The 17788-nt window shown below is 51.3% G+C and overlaps 1 protein-coding gene across 1 annotated transcript in view; it reads left to right on the forward strand.

The window, feature by feature from the left end:
• The window catches only part of HADHA (hydroxyacyl-CoA dehydrogenase trifunctional multienzyme complex subunit alpha), a 35115-nt gene extending 17360 nt beyond the window's left edge, over positions 1-17755 (forward strand). Inside the window, exons 9-20 of the mRNA XM_045844359.1 lie at positions 123-241; positions 2155-2211; positions 4059-4168; positions 6987-7121; positions 9050-9221; positions 12546-12632; positions 14085-14225; positions 14650-14718; positions 15477-15672; positions 16390-16504; positions 17017-17162; positions 17250-17755. Of these exons, the coding sequence (XP_045700315.1) occupies positions 123-241; positions 2155-2211; positions 4059-4168; positions 6987-7121; positions 9050-9221; positions 12546-12632; positions 14085-14225; positions 14650-14718; positions 15477-15672; positions 16390-16504; positions 17017-17162; positions 17250-17395 (1493 nt within the window). The 3' untranslated portion in view covers positions 17396-17755. The remainder of the gene's footprint in view (positions 1-122; positions 242-2154; positions 2212-4058; positions 4169-6986; positions 7122-9049; positions 9222-12545; positions 12633-14084; positions 14226-14649; positions 14719-15476; positions 15673-16389; positions 16505-17016; positions 17163-17249) is intronic.
• Positions 17756-17788: the final 33 nt, after the last annotated feature.

Genomic DNA, 17788 nt, shown 5'->3' on the forward strand with positions numbered 1-17788 from the left:
TCAGAGTAAAGAGCAGTTCTTTCAGAGAGCTACAACTCCTGCATTTTTATGGCGTTGACAGGACAAACTGACAAGGAATTTGGTCATTGCCAGTAAGTATCTAAAAGCATTTTACCTTCCAGGGTTGACATCGTTCGCCATGAGTATTCCGTTCGTCAGGGAACAAGTGTACAAAAGGGTGGAAGAACAAGTACGAAAGCAGACCAAAGGCCTTTATCCTGCGCCTCTGAAGATAATCGACGTGAGTCTCTTTCCCGCACTCTCAGGTTCCATGCATTTTCTCCCTTGGTGTAGCTCAGCGCTCTTCATGGCCGCGCTGGACTGCGTGTGCCAGCACAGAAGTTCTTCATTCCGCTGTTAAAGTACCTACCAAAAATAAGGGAAGAATACAGCAAGCTGTAGAGATTCTTATAAACTGATGTATTCGGGGATAACACATACTTATTAGTTGATGGATGAGTTTAAAACTGTCAGTTATAAACCAGGATGGAACGTATGTCATGTCAGTGTGACAAGGCCAGTCAAATACTGAGCATTTACAAAAAGGTAGCTGAAACAAAAAATGGTGGCTGTATTCTATCCTTTGTCAAAACCATCGTCGGTACCTCCAGTGTCTCATGAACTTCCTCATTGCCATAATTACAGAAAAGCTGTAACGATGTTGAGAGGTTCTGAACAGAACAAAGAGAACAGGTGAAATGATCATAGGGCTGAAGAAACTTTTGTCAACAGAACTCTTCGATCTGGAAAATCTAAGATTAAGAGAGCATATCACTGAAGACCTCAGAATTAGAGCCTGGGTTAGTCTCCAGATATATCTTGAGCAGGAGACACCAAGGTACATAAATATGAAACGTGATCCCCTACCTCCATTCATTCCCCAGTCCGGGCTGGGGAGATGGGACGTGGGTATGTGGTGAGGCAGACAACAGCGGAAGTGACATTATAAAGCAGCGTCGGAGTTTCGCCAGGTAGTTGGGACAGAGGAAGGTTGCTGAGTGCACAGCGGAGGCGACAGTCACCGTGAGCCAGAGAGCTCTGGAAGAGTGGGGTTTGGCCTGCGCCCTGGGAAACGGGGAGGGAGCAGGTGAGGGAAAGTGGCTCCGGGCAGAGCGGGCGTTGTGAGCAGAGTCACAGGAAGTGGGAGATGGTAGGCTCTTCAAGGGACCTAAAATGAGGTCAGTTTTTGTAGGAGGACAGTGAAGTGTCCGCAGAACAGCAGATCAAAGCTAGATTTTAGAAGGCCGGTCAGTAATGCATAAAGAAATTTGACCTTGGTTCTGTATAGACCACAGAGAACCGTTTTCATGGTAGTGAGTGAAAATGGATTAGAGAGAAACAAAGTAGAGCCGTGAATTCGGAAGCCACCTTGGCAACCCCGACTCGAAGTTCGAACAAGACCCTGAGATTTAACAGTAAAGACAGGAAGGCAGTGAGAGACGCACCAAAGGCAGACAGGGGGTAAGTCTGAGAAGTGCTGAGTGTAGGTATTTGAGGAAATTCAGGCATCAGTAGTGTAGACGGGGACGTCAGTCAGGGTGTAGGTCTGTGTGTTTGTTCTAATTTGTCATTCCCGTAAGTTCCTATGATTGAGTGCGGGCTCATTTCTTCATCTGTCCTGTTTGCCATTGCACTTAGGCTGGAACTCACCCCAAACGTTAAATTCCGTTTCATCCCGTTCATGACTAATGTGGTCAGCTGGGCGAGGAGTCCGAGGAGGAGAGCGGGGAGGGAGAAGAGGCCGGAGAGGGAGGCCTTGGGGATCTGCCCGCTGGCTCGTGGAGGACGGGCGAAAGGCTGGGCGGGCTGTCCAAGCGGACTTGGGAAGGGGCAGCACGACTCTTTTTCTGACAAAAAAGTAGGGTTCAAAGGTGGATGAGGAGGTGGAGTTCGAGCTATAGAACCTCTTTGTTTTCCTATTCTGACTTTTTTTTTAAATTCTGTTTATTTCCTTCCATTTTCTGATGGGCTTGGCTCTAGCCTCCGAGACAGAGAAGGAAGTCGCGGCCTAAGTAGCCACCAGGCACTAAGTCCTCTCCTTTTCCTCACTCCAATCCAGTCTTTCAAAACTACCGCTAGTGGTTTTATTCCGCGTTCTCATGCATCCTGCCGGTCCAACTCCAACAGTGAACAGATGTTCCGTGTGTTTTTTAGGTGGTGAAAACCGGGCTTGAACAAGGGAAAGAGGCTGGCTATCTTGCTGAATCTCAGGTAAAGCTCCTTTTTTTTTTTCCGAATTTTTTTTGTTATCAGATACAAAAAACACAAAGATCTAAAACTGTAGAAAACTGAAAAAAAGAAAAAGCATCCAAAGCCTAGTAAACCTTTTTCTCTAGTGGTTAACATTTCTCCCGGTAGATCTCAGCAGGCAGGTAGCTGCAACAGAGCGCTGGTGGCCCCAGGTATTTGAACTTGCTCTCAATGACGAAGGTAGTGAAAATAACAAGGGAGAGCGGGGGCAGAGGTACAGTCCTTTCGGAATGAAGCGTGGACGTTTTGTTCTGTGGTCAGGCCGGTCTCGTTGTGATAAAATGAAAACATTGGTAGATATGTCCCATCCTTACTTGTTAGGGCCTAGAGATAAACTTTGAAGCCCAGCCTCTCTCTGATGAATGAGAACATGAAAAGAAATGTTTCGTACCCACTAAAAAAAAAGAAGAGAAGGGACACAGGAACCAGCCTCACTCCTTGCATTTTCTGAGTCAGCGATGTGGCACATTTAGGTGGTTTGGGTTGTTTCTAAGTTTTAAGCAATCACTGAAGAATGATTATTCTTTGATAATAGGACAAAAGGTCTGCAAAGAGCTTAGGACAGGTTCCAGAAGAAACATGTCCTGTACTTAATGAAGTACATTGCTTATTGCTTATTGCTCATTGAGCTTAGGACAGGTTCCAGAAGAAACATGTCCTGTCCTTAATGAAGTACATTGCTTATTGCTTATTCCTCATTGCATTGCTTAATGCCGTGTACTTCTGGTTCCTCCTTTCCTGTCACAACGAGCTGTACGTAGCTGTCTGCACAGGAAAATGGATTCATGTTTTATGAATCAAAATTCTGAGTGTCATACTCACTATTTCCTGTCTATTCTGCTTAGCACAACCCATTACAGTCATGACCACTAATGGATTTCTACCCACAGTTTGAAAACCGCTGGTTTTTTCTTTATTTTTTTATCTTTTTGAAAATCACTGGTTTATTGAATAAAACCTACTAAGTCGAGATTAGTAAAGCATTCATTCTGTAGAACATTGTTTAATGTTTTATTAGGACCTAATAGCAACTTTATTAGAGGGATTCCTTCTTTGAAATGCTATTTGAAACCATGTAATTATACCAATAAATTCTAGTGTTATTGCTGATGACAATAGCTAACACAGAGACCCTAGTCATTTCACTGGTGTTCTCATTCAGTCCCCCCCACACTGTAAAATAGGCATTGTTTTTCTGTTCTGTAAGGATGAAGAAAGCTTCACAGCTGGGAAATGGCAGAGCCAGGGTTCAGACCCAGCTCTGTCAAACCCAGGCCCTAAATCTCATGCTCCCCCGCACTGGGTTGAGACTTGTTCTCCGTAAGTGGCATGGGGCTCTTTAAAGTGGCTGGGCACCACGTGAGGCACCTGCTAGAGGCCAGCGGAAAGAGAGCTGGAGGTGGACGTCATAGCGCTCGGGTCCACCTTCCCTCTCTGCCACTCTGAGGCAGCGTGACTCTGAGCAGGGTCACTCAACTTTTCTGGGCCTCCTCTTCCCCATCCTCAGAAGGAGGGGCGGGTTGAGAGGATCGTGAAGATCCATTTTGGCTCTGACACCCCCGTTCCATGAGAAGGGTCACCACGGCGGTAGCGTAGAGAACGGGAGCGCAGCCGCATCCGAAACCTTGTCAGAGCAGCGGTCGGACAGCGCAGCAGATAAGCAGGGAAGGGACACCCGTGGGGACAGACTCCGCAGCACAGGCGCCGCGCGACCTGAGGAGCTGCGGCTTCGCACACGTTGCCTCTGCTTCCCAGAGAAACCGAGACTGTGACGTTCTGCCTCTTTTTGTGCCTTTTTCACATTTCAGAAATTTGCCGAGCTCGCGATGACCAAAGAATCAAAGGCCTTGATAGGGTTATACCACGGTCAGGTCGTGTGCAAGAAGAATAAATTTGGAACTCCGCAGAAGGAGGTCAAGTAAGTTAAACTCCACCCGGGAAGCCCTCGTGGGTCTCATCATGTGCTAAGCTCGCAGCCGTGTGTGAGGGTCTACAGAGCTAGGTTTGTATCTTCAACTTGCTGTAAACTCCTTCTGTCCTCCTGAGCACATTCGGTGCCCCTTCCTACCAGGTGCTTCTTGGCTGTGAAAGTGCGGCCCGTGCCGAGTTTTCTCCAGCCCTCCCTGGTGGTTCCTGTGCAGGCTCCCTTGTCTCGCCACTGATGTTCTCTGAGAGTCTGGTCTAGGTGCCCCCTTCCCGAACCAACACGCACACTGTGCCGTTGGTTGATCTCGTCTCTCCCCGTGACTTCAGATGCCATTTCTGGGAACTCACACCTCTGCCCCGTTAAAGAACATAAAGCCTTGTTCTAACTGCTAAAGGCTCATTCTTCTTTTTGCTTACAACCTAAGCATCTGAGACTCTACTTGCCTGTTTCACATGTATTCTCTGCAGCAAGCCTTTCGATGTTACGCTTCCTAACGAGCTCTTTAGCATTTTTCATTTAATAATACCTCCAAACTCACCGTCTCGCTCAGTGGTTCTCAGCCTGGGCAGCGTTGCTCACCAGGGGACATTTGACAGTGTCTGGGGATGTTTTGGTTGTCACAGGTGGAGAGGGAGGGATGCCACTGGCAAACAGTGGCCAGGGATGCTGCTAAACATCCTGGAGTTCAGCCCTCACCCCACAGCGAAGAATCATTTGGTCCAAAATGTCAGGAGTGCCAAGGTCGAGAAATACTCTTCTAGATGAATTATAGTGAGGGATTTAAGAAAAGCAGCTACTGTTACCACTGTCTCTGTCCCTTCACCCTCAAGGAGATTTCAATTCAAAATGGAAGGTAAAATGGGCAAGAAATGTGGACGACAGATGAGAGGGCAGGTTTCCAGACAGACTGTGAACTGCGGCTGTAACTGCCCGGCACACGTGGCATCCAGCATCCTCTGGGTGCGCTGGCCTCATGTAGCACAGGCAGCATCTTGCGTTCAGTGGGCGAGGTCAGCTCCTTCCGTGTTGACGGCGGCCACTTGAATCTGCACCTGCTCGCGGGTCCTGCAGAAATCACACAGATGGACAGGGACGACAGGGCCACCCATTCCCCGTGCACAGCACAGACAAAGCACAGCTAATGCTACTAGTTTCTGTTATACAAGAGGGAGAGGCTGCGCTTCGCAATAGAAGAGGGTGCTCTTCGATTTACAGACCTAAGTAGCTGCTCCAGACTCCTGTTCCTGTCTGCCTGTAACACTACGAGTGTGTGCACCTGGAGAAGGTGATGGTGTGTGCCAGGTACAGCAAAAAGGCAGGCAACGGCCATGTAAAACGAGCATAAGAAGAAAAAAAATGAAAATCAGCATACTTAAGCTTATGAAAATTCTCCCCCCAAAAAAAATCCACAGTGAAGAAGAAAATTTATAACAGAACACTTCCAAACTTGCAGATAAGAAAACAAAATCACCTGAATCAAAATTTAAAACTCAGAACTAAATGGGTAGAAAAATGTGATCTAAGAGTCAGCCTAACTGGAGAAATAAATTGAAGGAAAAGGTAATACCATCTAAAAATGAAGAATGGACTATAACGCACCCAAAGCAGAATAGGTTGAGTTGAAAATTTAATAAAAAGCATTGAAAAAAGTGTGCCCCCCTCCCCCGCTTTCCTAGTGATGGAGTCATTTATGAAATAAATTTTAAATTTTGAAGCAGTAAATGTATCAATCTTTTTTCGGCCCTATTCTTTATATTTCTCCACCCTATTTTCTCATCATTCTCCAATTATTTAACACTCATTGTATAAGTACTTTTATTATTTTAAAACTACATTTGAAAGATGCTCCCACGACTTGAAATTAGGTTTCCTTTTGGGTCATGGATATGACTATTTTTTATTATAATCAGAATTGTTAGGAATGAAATTTTATCCTGCAGTATAACTCTAGGTCTACTGTGCTATAAACTTGGCCTTTTGTTATGAAGGAAATTGTTGTGGGGGAAAAAAATTTATTTAGTTACTATGGGACTGTCCATATTGTTCCAGAACTACAGAAAACTGAAGTAACCAGATACAGAGCCTCAAAAAACTTAGAATATAATTGAGGAGACAAAAATAACGGTCATGAGGCCATTCCAAAATACTGTCAAGTAAGCCAGGCGGTCCTGACAAGTTCAAGAGGAATTCAGGACGGGATGAGGCAGGACTGCGCATGGATGCAGGTGTGGGGGGGAGAGGGGAGGTCTGGAAGCAGAGACAGTGCCAAGAGACTCTCGAACTAATCTGAGTAAGGGGTGATAACGGCACAGATTTCGGGAGCAAAGAAAGATGACTGGGAAGCGGTAAAATCACTGACGAAGACGGAGCTGGAGGAAGAGCAGCCAGTCTTGGGGCACGTCACTGCACACAGTGGGCTTTTCTCTGGAAAACAAAAATACTTTTTTCGACTCAGGCATAAACCACGTTTTCAGTGGTCTCAGGCATGACTGGAGACCAGTTCTTTTTTCTTTATTTCTTTCTTACTGTATTTATTGGGGTGACATTAGTTAATAAAATTATATATAGGATTCAGGTGTGCAATTCTAATGGGTAGGCCCATTCTTGTGGACCTAGTGGATTTTTGCATTTAACTTACGAAAATCAGTCATTTATTAAAGGTATATCCTTACAGATAAAAATTATGGGAAATGCCTTATTGTTGTGCCTGCTTCAGTTGGTTTATTAAATAACAACAGGGGCAGCCCCCCACTTGCACTGAAAGGGCTAAAGGTTGTTTGCTGCAAGTCCTTCCGTCCTTGCCTTCCAGGCACCTGTCCGTTCTTGGCGCAGGGCTGATGGGGGCCGGCATCGCCCAGGTCTCCGTGGACAAGGGCATAAAGACGACGCTCAAAGATGCTACGCTGGGCGGGCTGAGCCGAGGACAGCAGCAGGTGTTCAAAGGGTAAGGCCACCTTCCGCCTTTGCCGGGGGTCAGAACGGTTTTGGGGGTGTTTTTGCCATCACGGATTCCTTTTTCCTGAACACAGTGAAAACGAGATACTCCATAGTGAAGTTTCCTTTGATTTTTGGAAACACTAATGCCTTCCTTCACTCTGTGTTGGTACAGGTATTATTCACCGTTAGCATCATTAAGTGCGGAAGAAAAAACTTTTAGGTATTTCAAAATGCCATTTACTTTGGGCTTGGAGGTCAGGCTAGAACTCGCGGTGTTTGTGAGTGTTGACAGTTCCCATGTGAACAGCTGCGTGACTGGCGCACACTGAAGCAGCAGGGCTGTCCCTGTAGAGGGAGCTTGGGTCTGGGGGTCAGGCAGCGTGGGGCCACTGCACGTCGAGGCAGGATGGGGCCAGGGCTCCTGAACTCGTGTTTGTTGACTGGCGATGCTGTAGAGGAGCAGGTAACTGGTTTGGTTCCGCAGTGTCCGAGGCTTTACAAAATTGTCTCCATCTTACTTCTGAATTAGCAAAGAATAAAAATTATTCTCCCTCCCCCTCGCCCATTCCCTACCCCCCCCCCACACACACACACACACACTGCCTGTTCAGCAGAGGAGAAGCCAGCAGCAGCAGCTTCACCAAACTGGGGGTTGGTTTCGGCTCAGTTCTCTGCTCCCCTGTCATAGGCTAGCTGACTGCACTTGGACCGTCCTGCGCGTGACTTTCAGCTGAGTGGGCCTTTTTTGTTTCTTAAGTGGACTGTGTAGCTTAAGCATGGTTTCACCCCTTTTCTGCAGCGAAGCTCAGATGTTGTCACCATAATGCTTTCCAGGACCTGCCGGGTTTAACCATTTGGGCAGATCATTTTAAGATGGCAAGGAGTCGGAGTCAAGGCAAGGGCATGTGCTGGGTGCAGCATTGCCTGAGACCAGACCGCAAGCGCCCCGCACAGCACTGTACACAGCCCCCTAGAGAGAGCTTGCTGGATCAGATAGCCCCCGTCAGATAGCTCCTGCCCTCCACCCCTTTTGGGTCCAGGTACCCTGGTGTCCCTTTTGCCTCAGAAACATCAGGCTCCGATGACTGTCCCTCAGTGAACTGCTGACTAGGGAACCAAACCTACATTTGGTTTCATTAGGCATTAGATTTAGAGCAACTAATAATATTTTGAACTTCTGGTTCAAAATATTTTGATTGCTGACCACTGACATGGTTGTCGGCAACCAACAGTTTTGAACCCATACTTTTAAGGCTTGAATTCTTCTTTGAACTTCTTTGAATCATGTGGCTTTTTTTTTTTAAAGATAATTTTATTTTAATAAAAGTGGGTGCTTTTTGAGCTAGCTCCTTCCCCCACCATTAGAAAGTAGTTTTATCACTAAAAAGCAATTATCTTGTGGTTTTAAGGAAATAGTGAATGGGTTTAACTTCATTCTTCATTCAGAGGAAAACTCTCAGCCATTTATTCTGAAAATGTGCTCAGATGAAAGCCCGAGAAAGCCTGTTTTCCTGGGCAGTAAGAGATCATCGGGTAAGTGTCTGCGTAGCAGGAACCCTCCTTAGCCCTCTGTGAGAAAGAAGGAACCTTGAGCTAATGTTTTATGCGATCACTACAATATGCTGTTAGGCATCGACCGGGATGCAGATTAAGAATATAAGAAATAATTCTTGGTCTCTGTCCTCTAGAAGATTGTGATTACAGAATAACAGAATGATGTATAAGCAAGTGTAATGTGGGCCCGGGGTTACCTGTGTGAACCCTGCGCCCTGCTAACCTGGTACCTGGTCGCTTGACCTCGAGCGCCCTGAGCCCTTCCACCGTGCGAGCTCCCTCACAGCGGGGGAGGGGGGGTGCTGCCTGGCCTGTGGGCACGCCATAAACGTTCGTTTCCTGCTCTTCCCCTCCGACTGGAAATGTGGGTTTTTTTTCTAGATTGAATGATAAAGTGAAGAAGAAAGCTCTGACATCATTCGAAAGAGACTTCATTTTCAGCAACTTGACTGGGCAGCTTGATTACCAGGGTTTCGAAAAGTCCGACATGGTGATTGAAGCAGTTTTTGAGGACCTCAATCTTAAGCACAAAGTGCTAAAGGAAGTGGAAGCGGTAAGTAAGGGGCCGGTCGTGCTTGAATCCCGGCGCAGTGAGTGTGCGGAGGACACGGGGACGGCATTGCTGAAGGAGCTGTTGGAAGCTTGCGGCTCTGTCTGTAGGGCTGTTCATTTTCAGGCCTGAGTTTTCATTGAGCTCGTACACACTGCATGTGTTATAAAGGTCAGTTCTAAGTCCTGCAGGGAGAAAATCAAGTAGCTTTTATCCTAAGTACAGGGCTTGCTAGCTTCTGTCCCCCACCGTCACCCAAACACACAAGTAGCCTCGTGGAGGGTAGCCAGCTGTCTTGCTACTTGGGGGCGGCCGTAAGCCATAACCAAACTTCCTCAGGTCTGAGCAGCAAAGGAAAGGGGAGAAACAGCTTCTCCAGGCAGGGTTCAAATGTCTGTTTTGTGGAAATACTGCTTTCATCTTTGTTCCAAAGACTCTGCGTAGCCAGTTCTTGAGATGCGGTGACGTGAACGAAACAAGTACTTGTGGGGTAGAGTCCAGAAGAAAAGAAAGGGCAGTGGCCCAAGCATGAGACAGAGCCAGGGCCCAGCCCGGCCTGCACGCGGGTGAACAGACTGTGGCTAGTAAACGATGTGGACCAGGCGGCCCTGGCTCGGCAGCGCGCCCGGTGCCCTTGAGCTGCCTGTCGGGGTGAGGGCTGCCCCTGCTCTGAAGACCGAGTCTCAGGAGGGTCAGGAACCGAAGGCAGGCAGCTCGGTTTGACACAGGTGCCGCTCGTGAGACACAGGTTCCACAGATCCTCTTCTTTAGACACAGTGTGATGCTGGCTGTCGCTGAGGAAGAAGTTCAGGAAAGCTGGGTGGCCTTGCGTTCCTTCTCTGCTGGGTGGCACTGCAGCCCAGACGTGTAGCTGACGTTCCCAGGGCCCCGCTGAGCCAGTGACAGGTAGCCTGTGGGGAGCGGCAGAAGCAGGCACGGCCAGAGTGGAGGGAGGGGAAGCTACCAGCTGACCAGGTGATGATACTTGCTTTTGGAAAACCTGGGTTTGGGAGGATCAGGATGGAGGAAAGTTTGTTAGTTTAGCCGTTGGGAAGCCAGTGGTCAAGGAAACGGGAAGAGAGACCGATCGACGGAAGTGCAGACTAGGACAGATCAGTAGAGCAGCTCCAGTGGAAACAGAGAGGTTATCATGGGAGGAAAGAGATGGGCGGAGCCTCAGAGGGAAAGAGAAGTCGAGCAGGGGGCGGGGCATGAGGGGCGTGATCAGAGAGGGGGGAAAGGGAGAGTTCTCAGGGAATCACCGATTTTTAGTAGACAGTAAGAAGAAAAGAGATGCTAGCTTTGGGGAGGAAGATTATTACTAAAGGTAAAATCCAAAATGTGCTGTATATCTTAGTTTCTTATGTAACATGTCAGATGCCTGTACTTTCTTAGTGAAGCTAGCGAAATCATCTAAGGTAGGAGATACTCAAAGTTATTCAGAGAAGAGAAGACAAGAGTAAGGTCTTGTTAGGAAGTCATCAAGGTCATCAGAACAGACCGGTAGGCCATCAAATTCATCTTCTCATCTGCGTTTTCTATGTAAGAAAAACTTAGAGCTACGTTTCCATGACACTTTGAGGATTGAAAACTTCTCTTCCTCTTCTCGGAACTAAACTCACTCCTTTGACATTCTTCATAATCCTTGTCTCCAGGCCCCTCACGGTCCCGATTGTCCTTTCATCACGTCCCGGTGCTCTGTGGCCGTGCGACAAACCACTGCGACCGCAGTCCACAGCTCTGCAGTGTGGGTGGGGCTTCGTAGCAGCAGCTGGTCCTTCACTCCGTGGTTTCACAGGCAGCTGAGAGCCTGGTCGGGACATGCAGTGCTCCTCCACGTGGCCTCCCTCCGCGTGGCCTGTCCTCACTTAGTGGCCTGGCCAGGCGTGGTCTGTAGCAGGGCTGCTGGCCTCCAGGAGAGCAAAAGCAGGGGCTACCAGGCTCCTTCGGGCTGGGCCTGGGACCGGCACAGTCACTTCTGCCGCGCCCCATTGGTGAAAGCACGTCACAGGCTAGCCCGGGTGCGGGGGCCGGGGCAACAGACTCTGCTTCTGGGTGGGGGACTGACAGGCACGTACAGGGGGGAAGAGCTGTCGCCACCCACATTCGGAGACGTTGGTCTGCTCTTCATGAAAAATTCTACCACCAGCCTGGGATGCTGTAGCACTGTATTGTAGCTTGAGACTAGTTAGCTTTCTTACAGCCATGCTCTGCGGCCAGCTCACCTTATACTTGGATTAACCCAAGTCGTGGGACCTTTATCACAAGCTCACTGCCAGTTCAGGTCTTGTCCATCAGGTGCCTATCCAGTTCTTTTTTTCCCCCCTTTTCTTTTTAAATCTTCATGCAGTACTTTACCTTTATCCCCATTACAGTTGATCTTATTTTACACTCAGCTTTCCAGTGTGCCGAGGCATCCTGAACCTTGACTCTCATCTTTGTTAGGATCCTGCCAGTCCCACAGTCGCACAGATGCAACAGTGTGCTTTCCATGTCCACACCAGGCCTCTGAACGCGATGAGAATAAGCTGGGGTCGTGGACAGAAAGCTGGGCGGGGCCACACAGAGACTCTTCTCCAGGCCCACAGAGCTAATAGTTAACAGACCCATCCCTGTCCTGGAGATGCTTCTGTGGTGCTGCACCGCCTCCGAGGGGCCCAGAGTGCCAGTGAGATGGGCGTGCCCTTCATGGCTTATTTTTCTTCCAAAAGTGAAAGGTGGACCTGTCATGAGCTCTCGTGCTTGAGGACAGATCCAAACAAGAAGAGGGATTGACACCCATATTGGATCTTTTTCTTTTTTTAAGATTTTATTTATTTATTTTTAGAGAGGGGAAGGGAGAAAGAGAAACACCAATGTGTGGTTGCCTCTCACGCGCCCCCCACTGGGGACCTGGCCTGCAACCCAGACATGTGCCCTGACAGGGAATCAAACTGGCGACCCTGTGCTTTTCAATCTGGTGCTCAATCCACTGAGCCACGCCAGCCAGGGCCCATGATGGATCTTGAGGTAAATGAGATTTGATTCAAGGCCGTCTTCTCAGTGTTTATCCAAGGTCTCTCACATACCAGCTGTTGGGGTGCAGTCTCCAGACTAGGATGAGGTGGTTTAGGACGGGCCGTAACCAGAGGGCTAGACGGGAAGGAGCGAGGCCAGCACAGCTGCCCCGGGAATTGTGGATGTCGGCGCGGGGGTCTGCCGCCTGAGCGGTTCTGGCTGAGGCGACGGGCTGCGCCCGGCGACAGTCCTTAGCCTCCTTGGACTCGAGTCATCTCCCAGGCCTGCTCGACACACTCTTAGACGCTCCTCCTCCGTCCTCCCCCGCAGGTGATCCCGGAGCACTGCATCTTTGCCAGCAACACGTCAGCTCTCCCAATCAATGAAATCGCCGCCGTCAGCAAAAGGCCCGAGAAGGTAAGTTCTAAAGAGAGGAAATCCCTGGAAGGCTTTATGGCTTCGGGCTCACTGGTGAAGGGACTGTGTGGGTTATGAAGTAAATGGGGGTGACGGTGTGTTCCCCAAAACTGGGCACAGCAGAGGCTAGTCCCACGACCGGCGTGCAATACAGGAACAAGTGACACACAAGATACCTTTACAGGTGATTTGCAGCCCTACTGGGTGTTGTTATTTGGGTTTAGACTGTGAGACCTACCCTTACCACAGTTAGACAGTGAAAGGTCCGCCCTGAGAAGGGGGTCCTCCAGAATGTCACCTCAGCTCCATGGCGGACTCCGGCGACCGTCCAGGGCAGAGTTGGTTCCTACTCCGGACTCAGGAATGGAGGGTCGGAGTGCGTGGTGGGATGTCCCCCCACCCCGTGAGGTAACTTCAGCCTTCAACCCAGGGCATGAAGCGCTGGGGGTGGATGCACTTTCGGCGACGGGAAATGAGGCCGAGAAATTTATCTTTGGGCTTCTGCTGTCTGCCAGAGCGACCGAGGGAAAGGAGCAACACTCAGGGAAAAGTAACACAGCTCACCTCTCGGGAGCCTCCAGTTGGCCTCATCTGACCCGAACCAGCTAAGAGCAGGCAGGAAGTATTTGAAGGATTTGAAAAGGTTCACACACAATCCATGCACTACACAGAAGCCGCCTCATTCCTATTGTAGTCGCTGGTGGATGCAGGGCAGTCTTGTTTCCTAGCAGTCAGCACGTTAGGGCCTGGTAGAGGCAGGCTCCGTGATGGCAGGGAAAGGTCCCAGGGAGAAGTGGCAGCTGACAGCGTGACACTCGGGAGGGCACAGAAGCAGCAGGAAGGCAGGTGGACAGCCCTGGCCAGGTCTCATCACTCGGAGCACCTCCGCCGCAGTGGAAACCGGCGAAGGCGGTCTCTCATTCTCCCCGGTGGGGTGGGGTGAGCATCGCGCTTTGCCGTCCAGCCTGCAGGTGTCCTGGGTAACTCTTAGCACCTGCCGACCTGGTAGCATTGGCATTCAGGGAAGGCCGGAGGGGACAAGTAGGGTGACCAGCCATGTCAGTCTGCCAGGGTCTGACGGCTTTCCGCCCCCTTCTCCCCCCGAAAAGCTGGACCCTCACCTAAACTGTCAGCTTGGTTAACGTGAGTGGGACCTTCACTCTTCCCTGATGAATCCAGCTTGGCCTTCACCTGTCGCTTTCGTGCCGGTTGTTGGTAGGGTCAGTTGCCCTTAGCGAAAAGCCCAGGGAGCAGATAGAAGAGGAGTCCAGTGAGCTCTCCCTGACCCTCCGACCCTGGGTCAGAGAGCCGTGGAGCCGACCCATGTGACTGTAGCAAGCAGTGTCCCTGCATCCCAGCCGCCTTTCTCCCCGCGGCTCTCCTGGAAGAAAAGGGTGCTGCTGGGCTCCCTCCTCAATGCTCGGTCTCTTGGCTGCCTGTTCCCCGTGCCAGGTGATCGGCATGCACTACTTCTCTCCTGTGGACAAGATGCAGCTGCTGGAGATCATCACAACGGAGAAAACATCTAAAGACACAAGTGCTTCCGCTGTAGCTGTGGGCCTCAGGCAGGGGAAGGTCATCATCGTGGTCAAGGTGAGGGCTGTGTAACAGCGGCAGGCTGGGGAAGTTTTATTAAGACCCCTTATACCGCCGGGCTTCAGACTCATCCGGGTCAAACACACCAACTTCGGACATGATTTCCCCCTGGTCGGCTACAACCTGGATAGTGGTGCTGACTGTACCACCGAGTCAGGGTCAGAGTGGGGTGTCGGGGACGTGGCAGGCTCCCCCAGCCGTTCCGGACCTTTCGAGTGACCGTGAAACCATGTGCTGTGCTCTGGGATTCAAGCCGTGCCACCCTGGCTGCGGCATCCCTCTCAGTCTCATTTAAGGATTCTGACTGAGGTTATGATCACGTTGAACTTTGAAATGAGATCTGGGGAAGGGAGGCTGCTTCCAGACTTGGGTAGTGCCCACAACAGAGTGGCCACCAAGTTCACGGTCTCTCCCTTGGCAGGACGGACCTGGCTTCTACACCACGAGGTGTCTCGCACCCATGATGTCCGAAGTCCTCCGAATTCTCCAGGTTGGTGTTGCGCTGGGAATGTCTGCAGCGTCTTCCGCTCCTTAGACCGGTCCTCCGCACCGGTAGTGTCAGGAAGAGGAGCAAGCCGCCTCCTAATACACTAGCTCCCGGCTCTTCTCCAAGGAGGCCCGTGTGTGCCCTCCCTCTCTGCAAGTGGTGGGAAGTCGTGGGCGGGCGGCAGCATTTTAGCTCTGCTCCCTTAGCTTCCTCCCTGCTGCATGAGGCCAGAGGCCTCCCAGCATGCTCTCCCGTGCTGTTTCTGCACCCCCGTTGAGTCAGGGACCATCCAGAACAGGGCCCACCTGGCCTGACTGGTGCTACATCTGCCTCTGGGCAAGCCAGCCCCTCCGGTGGCCGTACGGGTCATTCGCCGGGCCCGTAGACACGGGGATCCCGGGGCTCTGCGGCACTGCTCCTCAGTAGGGCCTCTTCTCCCAGTCGTGAAAGCCAGCCCGGTCTGCCGTGGAATCTTGTTGCTGCTGAGATTCAAAATTGCAGACAACAGGGACATGAAATACTTGCTCATCTCGAGCCTTCCTTAAAGGGCTACAGGTTAGGGAAGGCTCAGACCTTGCCCTTGTGACTCCTACGCATCTTATGTTTCCATGAGTGCAACAGCGCCGGCCCTGGCCTGGCCAGGCAGCACCCAGGGGAGAGGCGGGTGTTGTACAAGGCTGTTTCTGAAGGCGAGCACAAGGAGCCCTCGTGGGGGTCAGAGATGGCCTTCCCCTGAGGTCCCCACTTCCCTTCCCGTTCAGGAAGGAGTGGGCCCTAAGAAGCTGGACTCCCTGACCACAAGCTTTGGTTTTCCTGTCGGTGCTGCCACGCTGGTGGATGAAGTTGGCGTGGATGTAGCAAAACACGTATCGGAAGATCTAGGCAAAGCCTTTGGGGAGAGATTTGGAGGTGGAAGCCCAGAACTGCTGAAACAGATGGTGTCCAAGGGCTTCCTGGGTGAGTAGCCTTGAAGAAACGTGACTAGCACCATTTATCACAGAGTTCTGAGCAGTTTCTTGAGACCAGAGAGTTACAGAAGGCCCGGTGTGTTTGCTAAACATGGAGCCTGCTGTCACCGGGGATTTCAAAACTGATTTCATGATCACACTCCTTAGCCTGGGCTTGCAGATTGGTGACAAAGGCGATTGGTGACAAAGGCAGAACTCTGGCCTCCTGAAGCTCCGCCACTACTGGCCCAGGTTACGCCAGATCGACAGGCACTCTCCTCCTGCCCAAGGCCTCTCATCCATCTGCTCCCGCACTAGCAAGCTTGCATCGGCCTTTACCATGTTGTCTGGCCACCCGTGTGCAGAAAGGGAAACCTCTGCACAGTGAGTCCACAGCTGAGGCCCACCAGAGGGAGGCAGCTCTCTCTTTTGGCAAAGTAGCAGCAGAATCGGAGTGAGGGCCTGAGCATCCTAGGGCCTGGGGCTGCACATCCGGACAGTAAAACTTACCCGCTGGCCTTTCCCATCCAGACGCACAGATTTCCAGGAAACAAGATCTCTTTCCTTGTCTGTGAGCTCTCTGACAAACACTAGCTTCCTAGGGTCAGCTAGAAATACATGTTCAGGAATACAGGAGAAAGGCGGGAGCTTTACAGCCAACCAGCAAAAAAGACCCTTCTCAGGCCCAGGCTCTGAGGGTTTTTAACTCTACCTTTCCTGCTTTTAGGTCGCAAGTCTGGGAAGGGCTTTTACATCTACCAGGAAGGCGTGAAGAGTAAGAACTTGAATTCCGACATGGACAGTGTTTTGGCAGGTCTGCAGGTGCCTCCTAAGGCTGACGTGTAAGTCAGTTTGAGTGGCTGGCGACATGGAAACATTTCTCATCGGCCCAGAGCTCCTGGGCCCCCCTCCCACCTTGGTTGTGTTCGCTGGGCCTGACCAGAGCACCCCCGATGCGGGCCCAGCGCCGTGTGCTTGGGCTTTACGTGCGCCATCTTGTTCTCTGCCACCACCAGGGGAGCAGCAGCCAAACCTTTGGGGAGACCCCTGCTCCAACCTTCCCACCCAAGGTCCCAGAGAGCAGCTCGGGGGCCGAGTACCCCAGGCCCTTAGGCTCCAAACCCCTTCTCGCCACTTGTAACTGACTGTTGCTGATGTCAGGGAACACGGGTTACCTGCTCTGTGGCAGGCCCTGTTCTGGGGGCCCAGTTTCTGGCTGGTTAGGGCAGCAGCGCTGTGCTGCAGTCTGCAGTCTTTTTCTCGGGGACCGGCGGGCCCTTGCCCTTTCCCGTGCGGCTCCTGCGACCCTCCCCTCCCGCTCTTCCACCACCTGAACATCTCTCCCTGGGGACAGGTCCTCTGACGAAGACATCCAGTACCGCCTGGTGACCAGGTTCGTGAACGAGGCTGCCCTGTGCCTGCAGGAAGGCATCTTGGCCACCCCCGCAGAGGGAGACATCGGAGCGGTCTTCGGGCTCGGCTTCCCCCCCTGCCTTGGAGGTCGGTCGTGCGGGCTGGGGAGGCAGCCCGCTCTGCCCCGGAGCTCGTGCTGCCGCCCGCCTCACCCGCGTCCTGTCTCCCCCTCAGGGCCCTTCCGCTTCGTGGACCTGTTCGGCGCGCAGAAGGTCGTGGACCGGCTCCGGAAGTACGAGGCCGCCTACGGAAAACAGTTCACCCCGTGCCAGCTGCTAATTGACCACGCCAACAGCCCCAACAAGAAGTTTTACCAGTGAGCGGGCCCTCGACCCCTGCTCGCCCGCCTGCCCACTAACCCCGACTCCCGGCAGCGCTGGCCCTCCAGCGGAGCGGCGTCTCGGTTGTCAGTAACCTCAAAGGAAACAGACTCGGGCATTGGGTGTGTGCCTTGATTCAAGTGCCTTCAGCTATGACTGTCCCTCCCTCCTGGCGAAGTCTGGCTGTGTTTGCACTTCATGTTGGGAGGTGGGACCCGCTGTCCTTGTGACTCTGTAAGCCCCGAGACCCAGACTGGCCGCGTTCCTGCCTGGAGGCCGGCGGCGGCCAACAGTGGTGAGAGCAATTACGCATTTGGCCAAACACAGGATAACAATAAAAACCAAACTTATTTATCAGCCTCCCTGCCTGCTTGTTCCTTTTTTTTCTGTCTT

Source organism: Phyllostomus hastatus, unplaced genomic scaffold, assembly GCF_019186645.2.
Source record: "Phyllostomus hastatus isolate PE091 unplaced genomic scaffold, TTU_PhHast_1.1 phas_contig_402, whole genome shotgun sequence".
NCBI lineage: Eukaryota > Metazoa > Chordata > Mammalia > Chiroptera > Phyllostomidae > Phyllostomus > Phyllostomus hastatus.